Source organism: Macaca mulatta, chromosome 2 (assembly GCF_049350105.2).
Source record: "Macaca mulatta isolate MMU2019108-1 chromosome 2, T2T-MMU8v2.0, whole genome shotgun sequence".
Lineage (NCBI taxonomy): Eukaryota > Metazoa > Chordata > Mammalia > Primates > Cercopithecidae > Macaca > Macaca mulatta.
In genome coordinates, this window is record NC_133407.1 from 153,282,905 (window position 1) to 153,305,203 (window position 22,299).

At 51.5% G+C, this 22,299-nt stretch overlaps 2 protein-coding genes across 12 annotated transcripts in view; one reads left to right on the top strand and one right to left on the bottom strand.

The window, feature by feature from the left end:
* The window catches only part of SLC6A6 (solute carrier family 6 member 6), an 87,694-nt gene extending 76,262 nt beyond the window's left edge, over positions 1-11,432 (top strand). For 4 of the 5 annotated variants that reach the window (XM_077990329.1, XM_028843176.2, XM_028843177.2 and 1 more), the window contains 4 exons: positions 566-668; positions 1,185-1,285; positions 3,767-3,937; positions 6,952-11,432. In XM_077990329.1, coding sequence (XP_077846455.1) covers positions 566-668; positions 1,185-1,285; positions 3,767-3,937; positions 6,952-7,092 — 516 coding nt within the window. In that variant the 3' untranslated portion in view covers positions 7,093-11,432. 5 annotated transcript variants of the gene reach the window in all.
* Positions 11,433-13,194: 1,762 nt separating this feature from the next.
* Positions 13,195-22,299, bottom strand: part of GRIP2 (glutamate receptor interacting protein 2) — a 115,006-nt gene continuing 105,901 nt past the window's right edge. For all 7 annotated transcript variants that reach the window (XR_013414212.1, XR_013414213.1, XM_077993509.1 and 4 more), the window contains 3 exons: positions 18,381-18,524; positions 16,865-17,011; positions 13,195-15,854 (listed from right to left, as the gene is read on the bottom strand). Coding sequence is in view for 5 of the 7 variants with exons in the window: in XM_077993509.1 (XP_077849635.1) it covers positions 15,696-15,854; positions 16,865-17,011; positions 18,381-18,524 (450 nt within the window). In the remaining 2 variants the exon portion in view is untranslated. The remainder of the gene's footprint in view (positions 15,855-16,864; positions 17,012-18,380; positions 18,525-22,299) is intronic.

The window sequence follows — 22,299 nt, forward strand, 5'->3', positions numbered from 1 at the left end:
CTTGGTGTGAAGCACCTCCTTGGGAAGCAGGCTCCCGTGGACCCATCATTTTGCTTTCATTTATCTGTATGTGTGTTTTTTTTTTTTTTTTTGAGACAGAGTCTCGCTTAGTCGCCCAGGCTGGAGTGCAGTGGCGCGATCTCGGCTCACTGCAAGCTCCGCCTCCCGGGTTCACGCCATTCTCCTGCCTCAGCCTCCCGAGTAGCTGGGACTACAGGCGCCCGCCGCCTCGCCCGGCTAATTTTTTGCATTTTTAGTAAAGACAGGGTTTCACAGTGTTAGCCAGGATGGTCTCGATCTCCTGACCTTGTGATCCGCCCGTCTCGGCCTCCCAAAGTGCTGGGATTATAGGCGTGAGCCACCGCGCCCGGCCTGTATGTGTGTTTTTAATTACATTTGTCAAACATGAAGTTGAGCATCTTTTTGTATATTTATCTGGTCATCAGAGTCTTTGCCCATTTTTCTCTTGGGTTTTCTTGACTTATTGATATGCCAGAGCTCTTTGTATATGAAAGAAATGAGAGATCAGGTAGGAAATCGACCTTTTGTGGTTTTTTCTTCACAGGGTGGCATGTATGTGTTTCAGCTCTTTGACTACTATGCAGCTAGCGGTGTATGCCTTTTGTGGGTTGCATTCTTTGAATGTTTTGTTATTGCCTGGATATATGGTGAGTACAGATTTTTTCGTGTCCTTTCTCAAGGTTCTCCTTTGGGCTTCTCTACTTAGAAACTTTAGAAGCAGAGAATACTAAGGGAATTCAATTTGAGTTGAACAGTAGGCTCTCCCTACCTAGACTACACAAATAATCTCACTGTAGCCACACTGAAGATTCTCCTGGTGCTAAAGGTGCGAGGCGTGACTGGATGTTTTCACAAATTCAGAACTTGGTTGTGCAGGACCTGGAATGTTCCCTTTTTACCTCCTTGAGGCCTTGGGTTTGCGTTTGGGCTGTGCCTAAGATTGCACACCTAGGGTTTGGGGTGTGCCTCTGATTGCCAGAAGAATACAAGATGCAGAGTTACATTTGAATTTTGTGTAAATGTCTGTTTCTGCCACACTTGGATATCCATGATGTGGAGATGCAGAGGCCTGGATCAGGTCCCAGAGACCCTCCCTCATGGCCCCTGAGCCGCTGCTGGCCTCGAACGCTGTGTCAGCAAATGTCCCCCTCTGTCTCTTGCAGGAGGTGATAACCTTTATGACGGTATTGAGGACATGATTGGCTATCGGCCCGGGCCCTGGATGAAGTACAGCTGGGCTGTGATCACTCCAGTTCTCTGTGTTGTGAGTTCCATTTCTGTGGCTCTAGCTGGTGGCCTCTTCTCTCCAGGGCTTGACATTTTCACCTGCTAAACCATCTTTCATGCAGCATCTGTTCAGCATGGGCTCGTAATAAACCCAGCTTCAGCGCTGCCTGCGAGAGGGGAGGAAGGCTGCTCCAGGGGGTTAGCTTGAGTTCTGAAGGATAAGTAGGAATTTGTCAGGAGGAGAAAACAGGAAGGACATTTCTGGCAGAGGAGCCAGCCTGTGCAGGGCCGAGGCATCCCAAAAGAGGACAGTGTATCTGGAGCATGTTGAGAAATTGAGGGGATCCAGAATTGAAAGCACATTCTTTCCCCAAACCTTCCAGAGCTCATGAGCTCAGTTTGGGTCACTGGGGAAGTAGAGGGGCCTTTGGGATATCTAGTAGAGAGGTCAGAGACATTGGAAATGGGGTGTTTCCATGGAGAGGTGGGGGTAGTAGCTTAGAGAGGGGAAGTCCTGGGTTCCCCCAAGGATAGGAAAGCTTTGGACTCACCCAGGCCTAAGGGCATCGGTGTGCCATGTTGTTCTTCCCACGAGGATGCTCTCACCTGCCACGTTGGAGTTGGCCTCGGCACCTGCCCATGCAGTCTGCTTCATGGTCCCACTCCAAGGTGCCAGTGAATGGGAATTCCTCCATGGCAAAGCCATCAGGGTTTGCAATCAGTCGTGACCATTGGAGCTTATTGCCAGGAAGACAACATCCGTCCTGCCATTCACAACTCCACTATGGGGAGCACAAATGGCCCAATGTTCCTTGGATTTAGGGGCCAGGTGCTGAGGACAAATAGGCCCTCCCCTCCGTGACCTGCTGTCAGGCCAGACTTAGTCAGTGTTGCTGTTAACTCATGGTATGACCTCAAGCAAGTCACTTCCCTCTGTGGGCCTCAGTTTGCCCACTTATAAAACCAGGAGACCGTGAAGGAGGACCCCGGTGGCAGCTGACGACCTTAGACTGTTACTGTTATTTAATATGCATGAAGCATTTTCCTCTGAAGTGCAGACTTTTCCCCACAAAAATAAGTAATGGTACAGCCAGTAACCACAACAACTGACGAGTTTATCATTGGAGATGAGTTTAGTTGACCCACCTGTGTTCTCATCCTGGTTTAATGTTTGCTTGTGCGCAGCTGTTCTCACCATTCTGACCCTCGGTTTCCTTATCTCCCTCCCCGAGGAGCTGGCTATGTCAGAGATAGGCTGCATTCCCAGGTGGTGAGATGAAGTCCCCCTCATGGAGAGGAATGGGAAACAGGCAGGCACTGGCTGCAAGCTCCTCCTGCTTAGGAGGGCCCAGGGCAGCATCTCTTGGGACTCAGTCATCTGAACCACAGCCCTACACATAGGGATGGGAACAACAGCAGGGCCAGACGAGCAGTAGGTGCCCAGTAAAAGATGCCTGCAGGCTGGTGCTCTCCCTTGGCCCATCACTGACTCTGCTTTAGAAAGATGCATCTTCCTGTCAAATCCCAGTTAGTAGGTGTTGAAGAGTTTGGCCATTTTCACATTGTGGACCAATCCGAGGCCACCCTGGGCCCTCCTCAGAGATGCTCTCATTCTGACTAGAAGCAGAAGCCCCGGGAGCCCCCAGCCAGCCTTAGGTGCTCTTCTCACAGGGAAAGGTGGGCTTTGCTCCCTTTGGAGGCACAGGGCTGACCCCACCCCACCACTCATGCATGCTGATGGCCACTGGCCATTAGTATGGACCTGGGGCTGGGCTGTGGACACCGAACAGGACAAGGCCCAGGTGCCCAGGCCCCTGCTGCCTGTGGCTCAGAGATAGAGGTGGAGGGCGGCAGTCAGGGAAAAAAGGCTTTCATCTACACTGCTAGCACTTACAGTGCACCTGCTATATGTACCTGGAGCTGCGCTGGGTGTTAAAGAAATAGGACAAGACACACACGTGCCTACTCTCAGACTCGCAGTCTGGCAGAACACGTGTGCCCAAGAGATGGTTACAGCCACTCGCTTTCTGAAAGGAGAGATCTGGGTGGTGCCTGGGCAAGTAAGGCAGGCCCAGTGGAGCCAAGTTAGGATGAGAAGAAGAAGAGGGGGAAAGAGGGCCAGGCAGAGGAAACAGCGTGTGCCAAGACCCAGAGATCAGTGGCAGAGGAGCTGGAAGGAATTCTTCAGGGTGACTGAGTGTGGACATGGAGGGAGAGCTGAGGCAGCTGAGGGAGGGAGGGAGGGAGGGGCGCAGCTTCTGCTGACACTCCCGGCTGCACTGAGGAGTCTGGGCTGCATCTGCTGGCACTGGGAGCCACAGAAGGGTTTTGAGCAGGCAAACGACTCTGTTTTCACTGGGGGGGATCCTTGTGGCAGCAGAGAGGGGTGGGAGACCTAAGCCAGGCCTTTCCCAAGGAGAGAAACCCTTCCCTCGGGTTGAGACCAGTCCTGGTCCCAGAAGCCCCCGACCCCCCAATGCCCAGGACCCCTCTCCTGACTGCTCCCATCTCTCTGCAGGGATGTTTCATCTTCTCGCTCGTCAAGTACGTACCCCTGACCTACAACAAAACATACGTGTACCCCAACTGGGCCATTGGGCTGGGCTGGAGCCTGGCCCTTTCCTCCATGCTCTGCGTTCCCTTGGTCATCATCATCCGCCTCTGCCAAACCGAGGGGCCGTTCCTTGTGGTGAGTGCTTGGGCCGAGGGCCGGGAGAGGTGGGAGGCGCGAGGCCAAAGGTGATTGTTGCTGGTTTGCTGCGTGATCTCAGGCGAGTCACCTGCCCTCTCTGAGCCATAGTTCCCTCACCCATCCAGTGGTTCAGCTTGTGGGCAGGAGAGTGCATTGTGGGGACGGGAAGCAAGTACAGTTCACATGGGAGAAGGCTTTATGGAGACATTGGAAGCCGGGCTGTGGGGCGAGGAGGAACTTGCCAGGTGGAGAATGTGAGAGGGAAGGTGTTCCTGGTGTTGGCAGGGTGGAGGTGGGCAGTGAGGCTGGAGAGGTGACTGTAGCTTTGGATGCCAAGCTAAGAGCTAGGGCTTTATCCTGGGACCAGTGGGGCCATGTTCCTGAAGCGGTGGGACAAAGACAGGAACCTGGGGAGGAAGCCTGAGCCCCACCCAGATGCCTTCTCTTATTGAGGAGCCAAATTTAGGATCATCCCAGCCCATTCGGGGTCTTCTCCGGATCTGTGGCGGCAGCCAGACCTCTGCCTTTGTGCCTGCCGGGGCCTCCCCTGGCCCCACCTACCTTCCGTGTCCTCTCAGAAATTCCTCCAACAGCCCTGGAGATCCCAGGCCCTGGCAAAGGCCCCACTCTTTCCAAGAAATTCTTTTCTCAGAATCTCCCTTAACCTTTTGAGCTTGGGCTGGCTCCAAGAGTGCACTGTTTTGTTCTGGGCTGTTTTTATTGTTATTCTCTTTTAAAAATCTGGAGCCAGGATGTCCTGGGGCCCTGGCTCCCTGCTGGGCTGGGTCCTGTTTCCTCCTGGGCAGGGGAATGGCCTGGAGGTGATGCTGGTGGCAGGGGAGGGAGGGGAGACTGAGGAAGCTGGCAGGGCAGGAAGAAATCCTTGAAACTGAGGAGGCCTCTGGGGTTTTCCTGGAGCTTTTCACCCATTCTATTTTTTCAGAGGACAGAGGGCAGGACCCCAACCAGTCTTTAGCCAGAACACTGAATGGCTCTATGAGCTGTTAACAGACTGAAATACTGGGCCTGGGGACAGACAGGGAACAGTGACTGTCCTGAGCCCTCCAGGTGACCCCTCAATACTCCAGGCCAACCCAACCAGAATTTCCAGAATGTCCTTACTATCCAGAGGCCAAAGGGTTCATTAGGGCACAGCAAGGGGTCTCTAAAGGTTCTGATTGGTCTTGGGGTCTCTGTTCTGATTGGTGAGTGCCCACAGCAATTACATACCATTGGTTCAGGGGGACATCCAACAGGTCACTAACTTAGTGTCCTTCAAAGCCTCATTTTAAAATATTGGTCCAGCCCACATTTAGAAGTTTGGGTGGAGTGGAGTTGGCATGGGGGAAAGAGGTGGGGGAGTGGGTGAGGGCAGGCTTCACCCCACACTGGTACCGTCCTCCTGTGCCAATCTGAGTTCACCAAAGGCCCCTCTGAAGGCAGTTGAGCCACCATCTGTCTATCTTTCTTTATGTGCCTCTTAAGGGCTCCCACCTGCACAAGTTGAGGCATCTTGCCAGCCATGAGCTTCTCTCTGAGCCAGTTTCTGGCAAACCCAGATCTCTGTCCCAGGATGGTTCCAGCTCTGCCTGAGCCTCCTGTGTAGGCAAAGCCCCAAGTGGCTGCCTGGGGATTTGACTCTCCTCTACCCTCCCATGCACAGCCAATTGTATGGATGTGGAGAGGCAAAGTGATGAGGGGAGAGCTGGCAGGTGGCTCAGGTGAGGGAAGCCAGGGGGGTAGGGCTAGGAGCAAACTAGAGAAGGTGCTGTATGGAGGGGACCTGGGCCTGGAGGTGCCAGATCTTGCAGCTTTTCAAGAAAAGATGGAAAACTGGATTTAAAATAATAATAATAATAATAGAGACAGGGTCTTGCTCCTTTGCCCAGGCTGGAGTGCAGTGGCATAATCACGGGCTCAAGCGATCCTCTTTCCTCAGCCTCCGGAGTAACTTGGACTACAGGCACGTACCACCATGCCTGGCTAATTTTTTTTTTTTAAGAGTTAGGGTCTCACTGTGTTGCCCAGGCTGCTTTTAAATCCTGACCTTGAGCAATCCTCCTGTTTCCCAAAGTGCTGGGATTACTGAAAACTGGGTTTTTAAATGAAATACTGTAGCTTTTAATAAGCAGCTTTTAAAAGTTTGTAACATACCTAAGTTGAATGTAAATGCCTAGAAAGAGGGCTTGTTGATTTGTTTGTTTGTTTGTTTGTTTCATTTGTTTCAACTGCCGGCCTATTCAAGTCTCTGAGTGGACACTTGGCAAGAGGTGGACCCGGGGGTGGGAGTCTGGTTGAGTCCTAGTTCTGACATGGATTTTCTGAGTATCCTTGGAGAGGGACACTCAACCAACTGTAAGGACAAAACTCACGCTGCTCAGGAGTGATATAGAATTCCCATACAGCTCCTGTCTCTTCAAAGGGCAGCTCAAGTGCAAGCGAGGTTCTCCAAGCCCTTAAGACGTAAACCCTGCTGGGAGGACTGGATGCCTTCACGGAACTAGGGAAGACCTGTCTCTGCAAGAAGGCAGGAAGTGTAGCTTATGGGAGGCTGAGGAGTTTGGAGTTTCTCCTTGGGGAAGGTGGGAGCCATGGAGGCTTAAGACAGTTGTCCAACTCAGGGCATACAAATGACAGGAACTCAACTGCTGCTTTGAAAGGCAGAGGAATCAGGGGAGAGAATCACAGGGAGGCATATTTTAGTCCCATAGAAGAGAAAAGCATGTGAAGGTTGAGTCCCCCGTCCCTATAGGAATGTAAGCAGGGGTTTGGCCAAGGAAGGAAACTACCAACAGGAGTTCTGCCTTGAGTTCGGGCCTAGCAGGACCTTAGGAGTGCCTTAGTTCAATTCCATTATTTCCAAAAAGGACAAAAACAGGAGATCAGAGAGGGTGTGAGTTTGCCCAAGACAAACAGCACATCAGCCAATTCAGGAGGAGGCAGATGGCCCCGGTGAAGGGGAGACCAGGCCACCTGACCTTTCCCCCCTCACTCCTGTCATCCTTCTCCAGAGAGTCAAGTACCTGCTGACCCCAAGGGAACCCAACCGCTGGGCTGTGGAGCGCGAGGGAGCCACGCCCTACAACTCTCGCGCCGTCATGAACGGCGCTCTGGTGAAACCGACCCACATCATTGTGGAGACCATGATGTGAGCTCTCTCGGGTCGACGGGGCCGGCCGCTTTCCTGCTGTTTACTAACATTAGATTCTCATAGGGCCAGGTTTACAGAGCTTTATATTTGCACTAGGATTTTTTTTTTTTGTAATTGTCACAGAAAATGTAATTGTGGGTATGTGTGTGTGCGTGTGTGTGTGTGTGTATCGTGTGTGTGTGTTTTGTTTTGATTTGGGGGATATTTTGTACAAAAAGAAAACCCACGGGAAGATGTCCGTGGAGAGGCAGAGCTTTCATACTGAATTAGATGTATTTTATGGGAATTTGGTAAATTTTTCTTTGTATTTTTTTTTTACATATAAGTATATATACACTTAAAGATTGTCATATACTTTTACCACTTGAATTGATCTTCTTGCCAGCAATAGATCTCATTTTCAAAAGCAATTCTTCGGTGCTGTGTAGCTGGCAGAAAATTCTGTCCAGTAAACGCAGGATGGAATTTTCCTGGGACTCTACGCCCATCTTAAGGTGGTATACCTTCCAAATCCTGGTTCAGATGGAAGAAATAGCAGGAGAGAGGACCCACTAGCTGGCAGACCCAGAGGTAAGGAGAAAGGAGGACTGTGAGGAGATACCTCATTAAACGTAGCTTAGCAAAGAAAAGAGATGCCAAAGGAATGAACCAACCCTTCACATAAAGGAGACCGGCCGAAGCTAAATGAGGAGGCCCTATAGCAGAAGTCTGATTCTGAGAGCAGTAGAAACTTATACCAGAAGCAAAATCCCACTTTTAATTTTGAGATGGTGAGTGGATAGTCAGTAGACCATCAACAACCATTGGCCAGAGAGGGAGCTGCTAGAGATCCAAGAAGGCTGGCAGGAATGAGGCTCACCACTCAGCCTCACAACAGGTGGTGAAGGCACAGGCCACAGTCCTTCCTGGGGCATTCCAGGCAGAGAAGGACTAGAGGCTCTCCCGGCGGGAGCTGGGGTCTCAGGGCTCAGATCAGTCTGTTGCATTTGAACGGGGTCATAACAGGTTCTGGTCATTCCCCATGCAACATCTCAGCCTCTCTTCAAGTTGCCTGCAGGAATGAAGCATGACATACCTGTTGAGGGACTAGGGGAGTGGTGGGGAGGTGAGTGGATCGAAGGATATAGGCCCCAGGCATGCAGATGGGCCCGGTGTCGGGGAGGGGTGCTTTCTTTCCTCATCTCCCCACTCCCCACGCTCAGCCTGGGAGACTCCTGCCAAGCCCTCATTAAAGATGCTACCCCGGGCTGCCCTGGCACCTAACAAGGCACAGCAAGAGCAGCTTTTGAGTCTGGATCCTCCACTGGGGGAAGTGCTCCCAGTTCAGAACAAGGGCAGCCCGTGGTGCTGACCTAGGATATAACAAAGCTCTTGACTTCAAAACCCCTGCAATAGCTGGTGTCAGACATTTACCACCTGGGGACCCAAAAGAGAAGGCCTAGGAGAGTTTTCTAGAAGGTTGGGATTGTCAGGGTCCTGGCCCCCAGAACTGGCTTGACCAAGGGCCTTATGTGGAGCAGAGGTTGTCTCTGAACCAGGAGAGAAGGTACTATACCTTTCAAATCCCGTGGGCAGACACACCCCACCCGGCCCCTATTTGGACCTAAACTGTGCCATTTGAACAGTCACTTCCAAGCTCAGTCTGAATGAAACCGAAACACGACCACGCACGTAGGCAGTGACTGACTGCCTCGAGGGGTGCAGACCGGAGAGTTTTCACAGCAGGGGCTCTTGGAACCCTGGAAACCCCTTCTTAAATTTGGGAGGAGGGGTAAGCCTTTGGTGCCCCCCTCCCAAGGGGCAATTCTGAACCCCATCTTTGGCAGGTATACACATTTCACTGTTTCCAAAGCTATCTACTCTGTCAAACAACACCCAGTCCTATTCCAAACTCTCAACGATTTTAACTTGTTCCTAGTTTTCTATGTATTTATGGTTGCCGTTGTGTCTGATTTGATTTTACTGTTTTTTCCCTGATTTTATGGAGTAGCATTGTGACCTGTTTTCCTTTGTCTTATATAACTTTAGTAAACTAACCACTGTCAATGATTGAGGGCAGGTGGCACGTGAGGAAGAGGGGGCTTGGCACACAGTGGCTACCTGGGCATTTGTGGTCATTTCAGTCTCCATCTCCCCAGCAGGGGCTCCCTGGGTGAAAGGCCACAGTATTTTGGGTTGGTAGGCAAATTGTAACATTCTGGACATGGCCTGAGGAAGGCCTCTTCTTATAAGACCAAATTCTAGACCAAAGACACATGTAGACCAAGTCCCCAGGCCCCGCCTGGAAGGAAGGCCGGCCACCTTCCCCAAGCCGTTCCTCGACCCTCCCCAAGGCACCTGTCTCCAATCAGAGCCCTCTCGCCCAGCCCTGGCTCTGTGTGCAGAGCGTAGCTCTGTGAGTACCTGTGTAATAATGCCTAACCTTCATGTCTCCGTCTGAACGAAACTTTCTGTGAGAGCTCATGACTCTGGTCCACCTGTGTATAGAGAATGGGCAAAGTCCTTCACCTGCTTTCTGCTTGGGATGGATCAGAAATGCTGGTGCTCGCACATAGCCCAGCCAGCCAGATCTGGAAAGGAAACGAGGGGGTTGTTTAAAGCAACTTTTTAAGATGAAGTGGGAGATGCTGCGTTGAGATGGGCCATGCTAGGGCCACAGTGGAGATTTCCTGATGGTCAGGGAGAGAAGGGACTCCAGGGTCCCCTAACCCAGTGCCCTTGATGTAAATGAGGTAGCTGAGGCCCAGGGAGGCACTGTGAGCCAGGAATGGATTTTCTTGAAACAGCTCTAACTGCAGGTTCTCCGAGGTAGGTGCAGGGAATGGTGAATGTATGACCAGGGCTACCTCCAGCAACATCCTCAAGGTCTTCCTGACAACCAAAGATAAGCCTTTATGGAAAAGGAAATGCCCTCCCCTCCATGTTCAGGGATGAGGGGAGCAGCAGCACCCACACTCCCACATCCTCGCAGAACTGGACCCATACTGTGGCTCGGTGAGCTGGGTGACTCCAGCCTCGCCTGCACACCCCAGCCCTGCACGGGGCCCTCCTTCCTCCCAGCAGCCCTTGGTGAGCTAGGAATTGAGATCCCTGTTTGTGCAAGAGGGAACTGAGATGCAGAGAAGCCAGAGGTGTGCCAGATCCTTAGGCAGGATTTAGATGAAGTCGCCCTGGCTCCAGACTGACCCAAGGCTCTGCAAGGAGTTTCCAGGCAGCAGGAAATGGCCTTGGATGCTCTCCTTCCAGGACAGCATAACCCCTGGGCCATGTGCAGCTCCTTCACTGCCCCCCAGATCCCCAGCACACCCCCAAAGACGGGGAAACACAAGGGGAGAGCACAGCATGGCCCCTCAGCCCAGTTCAGGGCACTCTTGTATCGCCCGGGTACCACCACACAATGGTCCCCCACCCAGCCAGCATCTCCCAGCACAGCCCCTCTCCCTGGGGAAATGCTATGGGTAGCCAGTCTAAAGGCACAGGCACCTAACTGCTCCCCCCACCCCACCCCACCCAAGACTCAGACAGAAGCCAGGAAAGGACCCGAGAGAAAATCCTTCAAGGTGGCCTGAGGTCCCATCCATCCCTCAGACCCATGTGGTCCCAGGCCAGGCTGTCTGTGTAGATGCAGTAAATACCACTGTGTGCAAAAATCGAAGTACAAAACCACAAGACTAAACAAAACAAACCCAGAGAGCAAAACTTGTAGAGGTGGGCAGTCCAGAAAGCAGGGGGAAGCCCTCCCCCTTTCCTTCTCTCCCTGACCCTCAGAATATATATCATTGTAATAGGAAGCATTTTTTCATTGTTTTCTTGTGGGTGTCACTACAGACATGTTCTGGCATGTTCTCCGAGGGATGGAGCATCCTGTTATATATTTGACTTCAAATTGAAATGTTGGCTTCATTTTTTTTTTTTACCCAATTAATCTCCCAATCCCTAGCAACTGTGACTCTGTATTTAGCACAAGAGAAAACTGAGAACGTGGGTCTTGCCTCCTTCCAGAAATATGTCTGGCTCATCAGGACATTTTTTTAAAACTTCAAAATATTTTTAAGGTATTTTAAACTTTTATATAAAAAAAAATCAACCAACAAGAGACTCTTCTGAGGAGGAACATTTGTATTTGAACAAGATCCTTGGTGTGTAGTTCAGTCTTGCAGTATACAAGCTTTTGTGTATAAATGTTTTATGATATGATTCCCTGTATTTGCAGGGGTTTTTTTCTCTTTTGCTTTTTAGATAAATATGTATATCGATATTTTAAATTCATCTTTGCTTTTTTTAGAGGAGTTTGTAATCACCTTATAACACGAAAATAAACATTTCCTTTTTAACATCCAACATGTGTGGGTTGTGTTCTGTGTTATAAAACGCTTTACATTTGATAAAGGGCTTCCCGTCCAATCCCAGGACGCTCCTCAAAGGTAGGTATTATCCCAGGTTAGAGGTTCCGACATGGAAGCTCACAAAGGAAGCAGCTTTCTCACTCGGGGTACACAGCAAGTCCATGAAAGAACCTGAATTCGCACCCGGGCCCACAAGCTCTTGGCTCTACTGGTTCTACTGATTCTACCTGCTACATGCGCAGCCCTGTACAACTGGGAGATCTGGCAGCAGTCACCTGACCCTCAGTTTCCCCATCTGGACTAAACCATTGTCCCCATCAAGGCCACCAGGATGATTGGAGGTGATGCTGTTAGCCTTAGGTGCTCACCTGCTGCGGCTTTCAGTCCTTCCTTTTTAGCCTTGGGCTGCCCTGTCGGAAGTGCAGAAAGGTGGTGGGTGGCGGGGTGGGGGAAGCATAGAGGAGAAGCAAACCTGATTGCCCTTCTCCCACTTCCCCACCACCAGGTGCAGGCACTCATTAATACCCAGTTAAGGCTCTCTGGGGTCAGAACAGGTCCATGTTCGGGGCAGCCTTCCTGCCAACAGCCCCCCCACCCTTTGGGATGGACAAACTTGGGAGTCAGTTGAGTCCTTTGCCCAACTAACCAGATAAAATTCTCAGTAACTCATTTACAGACAATGTTAGAATAAAAGACCACCCTACCCCCATTTTCTGGCTCTTTCTGACAGCGTCTGCCTACCTCCCTCCCTCTCTCTATGTGTCCTGGCCATGTGGCTTGTGTTCAAGCCCTGGTTCCATCCCTTACTACCTGTGTGGCCTTGGGCAAGTTACTCAACCTCTTTGTGCCTGTTTCCTCATCTGTAATGATGGGACAAGAATAGAGTCCACCTCCAAAGGCTATTGGGAGGATCCAGCAAGTTCTTGCAAAGGGCTTAGAGCAGTGCCTGCTGCCTGCCTTGGCCTTTCCCCTGCCTACACCGCTCCCAAGACAGGATACTTGCTTCCCGGAAAAAACCTCTTCCTCTGCTCACAGAACTGTGGCCTCCCCAGTGGGGCCTGGCCCTGGCCTCTGAGTCCCAGACCCCACAGCTCACCTGCCCTAGATACTCTCTGGACACTGCAGGAGAGCAGCCAGTCCCAGGTTGCCCTCCTGCCAATACCTTCCCAACCTGGGCTAAAGAGACTCCATACGCAGGCACCACTGTTTGCCTCTGGCTTTCCGCTGCACAGAGAATCAAATCCATTCCCCCCGATCCCTGCTACCTCCAACCTAGTCTCCAGCTTCATTCCCCTCCCAGGCCTTCTTTCTCTTCCTTGAAACCATCAAACTCGTTCCTATTTCAGGGCCTTTGCATTGGCTGTGTCCACTTCCTGAGATACTCTTCCTCCAGGTCTCCACGGAGGCTGGCTCCTGTCTTCAGGTCTCATTGCAAATGTCGCCTCTTGAGAGAAACCCCCTCCTAACATTGTGAGCTAAAGCCCCTCACCCTGGTGTCTCTATCCCATTACTCCTATTTGATGCCTTTTGAAATAATTATTTATTTGCTTACTTGTTGATTGTCTTCCTGCCACCAGAATGTGCAGACATGACCTAAATCTGTCTGATTCATGTTGCCCAGGGGCTGGATGATGGAAGCAAATGGCAAACTTTTTGAATTAATGAATCATCAAAATCAAGTGAGATGTCACCAGACCCATACGGAAGCTGACTTGCCAACCCATGATTTTGTTAAAAAAGCAAACTTCTACTCTAGGTGGATTTAAATAATTTTATTTAAAAAAAAAAAAATCATCCCCATAGCACTTACCCCAAGCCACTGCAACCCCTGGTGGGACAAAGACTTAGATGAGGGCCCCAAACAGACCATAAGCGGCCTTTGCAATATAGCCCCTTGGCGTTTGTGCTTCCCAAGAGCCCTAAGAAAACCCGATGTAGAAAAATACTTTACAAGGAATATGTTCTAATCTCAGCCAGAGAAAAATACAGCTTTGGGGGAGGGGGTGGTGGAAGGGGACATGTCACAGGGGCTGTTCCCAAAATGCATAGGCAGGCAGGGCGCTCACTGGGGAAAGGTGTCAGGAAATGTCAAGTCGGGGGTGACCCATCCCCACGAGAAGCCAGAAGAAATATTGCATATGAGGAGGCCGGCGTGGCTGGGAGGCCCAGCGCGGGCCTGATTGCATACGTTTGGGAGAATGGCAGAGGCCTCAGCCCGAGGAGGCAGAGGGGGTACTGGTTAGAGTCGGGTGCATCTTCCCTCGCCTGGAGTCCTGGAGTCAATGCAGTTTTCCCAAGCCAAGAGGCCCTGAGAGTGTGTCCTGTCCAGCCCTGCTGCTTAGCAGAGGTCCAGAGACGCTGAGCCACCTGTCCAAGGTCACACAGCTATGGCTGCTTGTGTCCAGAAGCCACACCTCTGCTGTGCTGTCCCTCCCCCGCAAAGTGAGGGCTCTTGGCTTTCGCTTGGTGCCCTGTGACAGGTAGGCAGTGCCCTTTCCCCCTGGGCTAAGTACACAGGTATCCAAGATAGCAGAGGTGCTGAGCACCCCAGGCACAAGCATGCAGGGCCCTCAGGGAGGGCACCGAGGGGCAGGGCCTGGGGAAGTGGAGGGGAGGGGTAAGGGAGGCAGGCCCCCGGGAGACAGCATGGGCAGTTCCCCAAGGGTGCCTTGGTGGGTCGGTAGACCTGGTTCTGTCCCTGACCAGGAAGCCTGTGTCTGCTCAGACTGTCCACCTGTGATCATCCAGAGGGGCTGGGGGTCCAACCCAGACAGGGTCACACAGCAAACAGGTAACAGACCCAGGGTGAAAAGAATAGACCTCTTGACTCCCCATTTGTTCTCTCAAATGGAAGAGCACTTTTCCGGCCTCCAGGATCCCAGGTTGGAGACAGGTGGAGGTGGGAGTGGGTGGCCCATTTTCCAGAGACCCCTGTGAGAGCTGGGCCAGGCAAAGCACATCTCCAGCCCTGGCTACACCCGCCTGCCCACTCCACCCCAGGCACCACTCACTAGACCAGTCAGGGAGGCCCACACCCTTCTCAAAATGAAGAGGGTCTCTGATTTGTGGACACTGAGGACAATGATTTTAAGGGATGCTGGTGCTTCCAGATTTCAAGTGGGAATAGACTTCTTTGAATAAGCACTTTGGACACCCTCCACTGGGCAAGAGTGTCCCATCTTTTCCACTGGCCCATCTCTCTCCCATCTCCCTCCCTCTTTCTCCTCTTCCTCCACTGATCTGGCTGTAAAGACGAGTGCTATGCCTCACAGGTCCTGTGTCCATCACTTTTCAGTCTTCATTGGATGGCAGGCGAATGGAAGCTCCAGGGTCTTTTGTCCCAAAAATGACTCCTCCCACAAGGAGGGGCTTGGGCTGAGTGGGCGTGCAGATGGGTCAGTGGCCGCACGGCCTACAGAAGCAGGAGGGCTGAGAGCCCGAGGCCCATAGAGCCTGCCCAATGGGCCCAGAACCAGTCTCAAGGGCCAGAAGCTTCAGACTGAGATGCTGAAATGAAAGAATCACCCACTTTCGGAATCAAAGGGCCAACACTTCCTGGGATCCCAGACGCCCCAACTTAAGCGTCTCATAAGTGGGGACCAGATTCTGGGAATCTGAGAATCTCAGGACTAGCAAGCCTCAAACCCCCATTCTGGAGAAGCGAAGGAGCTGGGCTCCCATCTGAAGCAGTATCCTTCCTGGTGGCCGAGTCTCTAGAGGAAGTGGCTCCCCATCAGGAAGCCAACCCCCCAAGCGCGTGTGCACGCATCATGGGAATGCCTCATGCCCCAATGCATGCCTGCGCTGGGGTATCCAGCTCCTGCCTGCTCACCTCCTGTGACTGAGAACTCACTCCTCCTTGCAGCTCATTCCAGCTCCATGGCTCTGCTGGGAGGAAGTGCTCCCTACATCTTCGACCTCTCCAAGGAGGCCCCACAGGGACCTGGGACAGCCCCCAGGCCTCTCTCCTCTCGGCTGAGCAGCCTGTGCCAACCCTTCTTAAGGGAGGCTCCTCTGGGCATCTTGGAGACCCAACTTGGTGAGAGACCCCAGCTGTCACTCCAACTTGGGCAGGCCTCCCTGCTTGGCACCCCAGTCACCACAGACCTGGGGAACAGAGGCCAAGCGTCACCCCAGGCTCAGGGTCTGCCAGACCAACAGATGAATGAGTGGGTGGCCGCTTCTCCAGCCCAGCTACGTGTCTGGGATCCAGGATCTGCCTGGGTGGTCCCTTAGGAGTTCGGCCCACATGCTGACTTCAGAGCATCCGGGGACTGCTGGGGCCTGGCGCTCGGGGGGCCCGGCTGCTGTGTGCCAGCGGGTTGCGGCTGATGACCAGCTCCAGGACATCACCCGCCTCAGCCAGAAGCGGCACCGCCAGGCAGCAGTCGAAGTCCCGTGTACGGACGTGGTTGACCTGCATGGGGCACAACCAAGGGAACAGAGCCGAGGTGTCAGCCCTGCGGGGCTGAAGGGAGCGAGAGGCATGTGATGTCCTAAAGGTGGGCCCTGTCCCAGCCTTGACACAAGCCCTGACATCTCCAGCACCACACACACAGGAACATTCTTCCTCTCTCTCTCAGTCCTTCTGTTAGGTTTCATCAAAGAGAAAGTCCTAGGAAGAGGCGGGTATACCCTTCACACCCCTCTAACTCCTGTTTTTCTCCCTTTCTCACATGAAAGAGCAGACCACACACTCAGAGAGCTTCCTGCCTAGAACTGTGTGACGTGACATTGTCTTCTTTCTATTTTATTTGCATTTTACACCCACTTTCTATTTCAAAGCAGGGGGTGCTAGATTTGCACTCCTAATGGAGATAAAAAGTTTCCTTTCAAAGTCAATGTAAATTGAAAAAGTGCCATCAATTTAGAGAAAACATGAATTAGTAAATTTCATATAAATATGGTAAAAACCACACTGAGGGAGCAAAAACAGCCAGGGCATGAGAAGGGGTGGCACAGGGTGCCCAGCACAGGATGCCCCACGCTTCCCAGGCTCCCTCGCGGTTAGGAAGGTCACATGAGGGTTTGGTCCATCGGCCGTGAAGCAAGGTGATGAGTGTTGCTTCTGGGTGAAGGCAGAAAAATATCTACGTGTGACTTTCCAGTCTGTTTCCTCTGCTGTGGAGTCTGAAGAGGCCACGTGTCTCAGAGAGTCAGTTCCAAGATGGGCAGATGCTCCATCAGCCCTGGGAGAGGAAGGCCCCCACTGGCCCGCAGTGGGCATGGGGTGTAAGAAAAAAGGTCTGTGTGTGCTCAGCCTCTGAGGCTCAGGGTGCTGGGGCCCGCATCGCAACTTAGGCTAACCTGACTCAGACGACTTGCATTCTCCTGCCCTCTTCACAGGTGATAGATGCAGGCTCTTTCCCCACCCTCAGGCTAGGGAACAATGCCACCCCCACTATGCAGCCCCTGCCCCAGCGTTACCTGCAGGACCCTGTCAAAGGGCCGGAGGCCCCCGCGGTGGGCTGGCCCATCAGGGCGCACAGTGTGGACATAGACGCCTTTTTCCAGGAGGCCATCTGAGACGCTGAAACCAAAGTCATTCCGCATGGGGTCCTTGTGCAGGGTCACCTGGAAGCAGGAGGAGGAGGTTCCTGGGACTCTGACCTTTGGCCCCAGCCTCTCACAGTAGCCCAGATCCCTTGGTCTGGTATTCACCGCCTCTGGTCAACCATACCCCCCAGGCTGCAGTGCCCCAGCCTCCTGCCCCTTGGCCTTCACCCACCCCAACCCCTCCTCCTCTCTCCCACAGCAGATGCTCCAAGCCACAACACTCAAGTACAAGGGAGCCCTTAGGAGTGACTTCCTTTCAGCCCTTTCTCAGTCCTCTGGCTCCATCAGGGAGGAGGCCTGCCCAGGGCACTGTTACCTTCCCTGACCCTCACTCATTCCCATTTACCAAAGAGCTCAGAGCTTCTGAGGACCATTGGCTAGGGATTGTCCTCCTCATCTTTTTTTTTTTTTTTTTTGAGCTGGAGTCTCACTCTGTCACCCAGGCTGGAGTGCAATGGCGCGATCTCGGTTCACTACAACCTCCTTCTACGGGGTTCAAGCGATTATCCTGCCTCAGCCTCCCGAATAGCTGGGACTACAGACGCGTGCCACCATGCCCAGGTAATTTTTGTATTTTTAGTAGAGACGGGGTTTCACCATATTAGCCAGGATGGTTTTGATCTCCTGACCTTGTGATCCACCCGCCTTGGCATCCCAAAGTGCTGGGATTACAGGCATGAGCCACCAAGCCATCTTATTTTTACATAATGACCTATAGATGGCACAAGACACTGGCTTCTCATTGTGTGAGATACATAGAAGTCACACACACATGTAGAAGGGTTTATATGTTATATGTAAATATGTGTATATGAGATACAAAACAACTTAAGGCCAGGCACAGTGGCTCACACATGTAATCTCAGCACTTTGAGAGGCTGAGGTGGGCAGGTTATTTGAACTCAGGAGTTTGAGACCAGCCTGGGCAACATGTTGAAACCCTGTCTCTAAAAAAATACAAAAATTAGCCAGGTGTAGTGGTGCATGCCTGTGGTCCCAGCTTCTTGGGGGGCTGAGGTGGGAGGATCACTTGAACCCAGGAGGTCAAGGCTGCAGTAAGCCTTGATCGAGCAACTGCACTCCAGCCTGGGCAACAGAGCCAGACCCTGTCTCAAAAAAATAAACACATAGATAAAATAACTTAAGTGGAGGGAAAAAAAGCACATCTACTTAAAGAAAAATAATAATAGCCAGCGTGAATCACAGGTGTGCATGTGTATGAGTTTGTGTGTCACCCAAATGATGTGCATTTTGGAAAACTCAACCCGGTTTTGTGGTGGAGGAGAATAAAGCCCCAAGAGGGGCAGGGCCTCTCTGGAGTCCCATGATGGTGCTCATGGCGTCAGGACACAGGTCCAGGTCTCCTGTGCTCACCCCCAGTGCCTACCTTGTGCATCTCCAAGGGTGTAGGCAGTAGCAGCTCCTCCATCTCTGCAGGAGAGGCTCGTACCTCCCGTCCCCTCTGCCAAGGCCGGTGGCCAGGTCTGCCCTCGAGGGCCGCCCTCTGCACAGTGCCTGTCATGATGGATGCCTGCAGGAACATGGCCCTTCTTTCAGATGCTTGTTGGCTTGTCTCATCAGGCAGTCAGCGTCCACTGACACCTACTATGTGCCAGTCACAAAGGGGACAATGGTGAACAGGACAGAAGTGGTCCCTGTTCACTGGGGCTGGGTCCAACAGTGGTGGAGTGGGAAGTCATGAACCAATCACACTACAATGAGGATAATAATCACTGGCACTTAGTCATTCGTGCCTACCCACTGCTAGGTCAGTTCTCAGCACTTTACACCTATAACTCCTTTTATTCTCCACAGTACAATGATGCAAGTAAATACCATTTTTTTTCCACTTTACAGATGAGGAAACTGCTTATTTCCTTAGCCATATAAAAAAGATTTGAAACCAGAGTCTAGTTCCAAAGTCAAGACTCTTTTTTTTTTTTTTTTTTTTTTTTGAGACAAAGTTTCGCTCTTATTGCCCAGGCTGGAGTGCAATGGCACGATCTTGGCTCACCTCAACCTCCGCCTCACAGGTTCAAGCGATTCTCCTGCCTCATCCTCCTGAATAGCTGGAATTGCAGGCATGTGCCACCATGCCCAGCTAATTTTGCATTTTCTTTTTTAGTAGAGATGGGGTTTCTCCATGTTGATCAGGCTGGTCTCGAACCCCCGACCTCAGGTTATCCGTCCGCCTCAACTTCCCAAAGTGCTGGGATTACAGCATGAGCCACCATACCCAGCCCCAAAGTCAGAACTCTTAACCACTCTGCTACATTGCTAATTGCCAACATAAATAAGATAAAATCATGCACTGCAATAAGTGTTACAGAGGTGAGGCATTCGGGAAGTGAGAACCTGGGACAGGTGGCCCTGGTCCTGTGAGGAGTGGGGAAGCATCCAGAGCTGAAATTGAAAGGACAAGGAAGAAGAGGCCCAGGGAAGAGTCCCTGGCAAAGGAAACAGTATGTGCAAAGCCCTGCGGTGGGGGGATCTGGAAGCAAACCTGGCGGCTGGTGACTGAGGGCCCAGTCCTGCGGCACCCTCTAGACCACAGTAAGAGATGTGAACTTCATTCCAGGAGCAGCAGGCAGCCCCTGAAGGACTGAAGCCAGGCAGAGAAGGTGACATAAACAATGTGTGGATCTAGAAGCATCTTCCAACTGCCACATGAAGACTGGGCTGCAGGTGTGGGAGTGGAGGCTGGGAGGGAGACCTGTTAGGGGCCATGTAGTTGTCCAAAGAAAAGACAATGGTGGTCTGGACAAGGATGGTGCCACTGGAGAAGGAGAGAAGGCGTGGAGTTAGAACAGGCTCAGGGAGGGAGGGCTGAGCAATCGGAAATGCCAAGCTCTAAGTTGCCAGCCGGAAGCCTGAGTGTGAAGCCCCGACGGAAACAGCTTCACACTCAGGCTGGGAAATCCAGAGATGGAGGTGGGGGTGCTGGAGCTGCTGGGAGGGGAGGATGGACTTCTTACTGTGACGTCATACAGTCTTACAGGCAAACAATTGTCTCCTCAGCCTAGAAACGTCTCTCCTTCTGCCCATCACAGTATCTGAGTTCCTACTATTAGTGCACAGTTCTATCTGACCATTTGGGGTGCAGGGGGTTGGTCTTTTAGGGATCCCCTAAGGGAAGGTAAATTATGATTAAAATGTTTTACGTTGGTCGTGGTGACTCATGCTTGTAACCCCAGCACTTTGGGAGGCGGAGGCAGGAGGATTGTTTGAGCCTAGGAGTTCGAGACCAACCTGGGCAAACATAGCCAGACAACCTCTCTACAAAATCTACAATTATTAGCCAGGCATGGTGGTGCATGTCTGTGGTCCCAGCTACTAGGGAGGCTGAGGTAGGAGGATCTGCTGAACCTGGGAGGTGAAGGTTGCAGTGAGCTGAGACCATACCACTGCACTCCAGCCTGGGCAACAGAGCAAGATCCTATTGCTAAAAAATAAAAACTGTTTTAGGGCCAAACTGTTGGGTTGGAGTGGGGAGGAAGATAGGAAAACAAGGGTGGATATTGAATGAGGAGGCAGGAAAGCACCTTTTTCACATCTTAGAAACGATCTTCACCTGCCTGGGAGCCAGCATCCAAAAGGAAATATATGAGACTCCTCATTTCGGGATAATAGAGTTATTAAAACACAGAATCAGGGAGTCCAGGCATCGCAGGGTCTTGGACCCCTAAAATTGTAGAATTCAAGGACTTCCAGTTAAAATGCAGACTGAGCTGATACAGGAAGTTCACACCTCCCTTCAAACACATAGAGATTTCAATTTGTTAAATAAACACTTTCAAAGCAAGAAAGAAAAATTCAGAGACAGGCATTAGCAGGAGTGAAACCGTCTGGCTTATGGAAGTTAGTGGCCCATGGAAGGTAACAACGAAGTATACACGTTTGGAGCTGGGATACTGTTCAGGGAAAAGAGATGCTGTCTCAAAGCAGGAAATGATACCATTCCAGAAAGTGAGTGCTGTCTCATTGCTGGATAGCGACTGGAAAATGTCTGCCCACAGGGGTACAAGAAGGGAACCACCAAGACTTGAACAGGCAGGAGGGGGAGGATCACTTGTGACAAACTAGAACCCTTAGTGTGACCTCTGCATGAGGGTGGGGCCAGAATCTGCCTTCCACAATAGTGCAGAAACACTGAGCAGAGGAATTACTGTCAAAACCAGTCTGGAATTGGTGAAGTTCAAAGGCCACAGCCAAGACAAAGTGAGGAGTGATCTCACCGAAGCGTCAACAACACGGAGCACACACAGCAAGGCAGGCGCCTGGGAAGGGACAGCGGCTGGAAGCCGTGCAGTGACGAGATGGAAAAACCCACCTGCCCACAGACAAAACAAGTAGGCGAATCCACACCCAGGGAACTAAAAATAATAGTGAAATAAAAAGAAACTTGAGAACTGGCACAGCGGCTCACACCTGTAATCCCAGAACTTTGGGAGGCCAAGGCGGGCCGATCACCTAAGATCAGGAGTTCAAGACCAACCTGGGCAACATGGCGAAACCCTGTCTCTACTAAAAAAAAAAAAAAAAAAAAAAAAAAATTAGCCAAGCATGATGGCACACTCCTGTAGTCCCCAGCTACTCAGGTGACTGAGGCAGGAGAATTGCTTGAACCCAGGAGGTGGAGGTTGTAGTGAGCTGATCCGAGATCATGCCACTGACTACACTCCAGCCTGAGTGACAGAGTGAAATTCCATCTCAAAAAAAAAGAAAAAAGAAACTTGAAGTAAGTCTGTTTACAGGGGTGTCCAAACTACTGGTTTCCCTGGGCCACGTGGGATAATTGTCTTGGGCCACACATAAAATACACTAACATTAACAATAGCTGATGAGGAAAAAAAAAATCGCAAAAAAAATCTCATAATGTTTTAAGAAAATTTATGAATTTGTGTAAAATTCAAAGCTATCCTGGGCTACATGCAGCCCATGGGCCACAGGTTAGATAAGCTTGGTTTAAGATGTGTAGAAAAATAAGAAAAAAAGCAAAAGCCATTAAAAAAAAGACTATGAAGATTTAAAAAAATTGTAGGAATAAAAGATGTAGAACTTAGGCCGGGCGCGGTGGCTCAAGCCTGTAATCCCAGCACTTTGGGAGGCCGAGACGGGCGGATCACGAGGTCAGGAGATCGAGACCATCCTGGCTAACACAGTGAAACCCCATCTCTACTAAAAAATACAAAAAACTAGCCGGGCGAGGTGGCGGGCGCCTGTAGTCCCAGCTACTCGGGAGGCTGAGGCAGGAGAATGGTCTAAACCCGGGAGGCGGAGCTTGCAGTGAGCTGAGATCCAGCCAC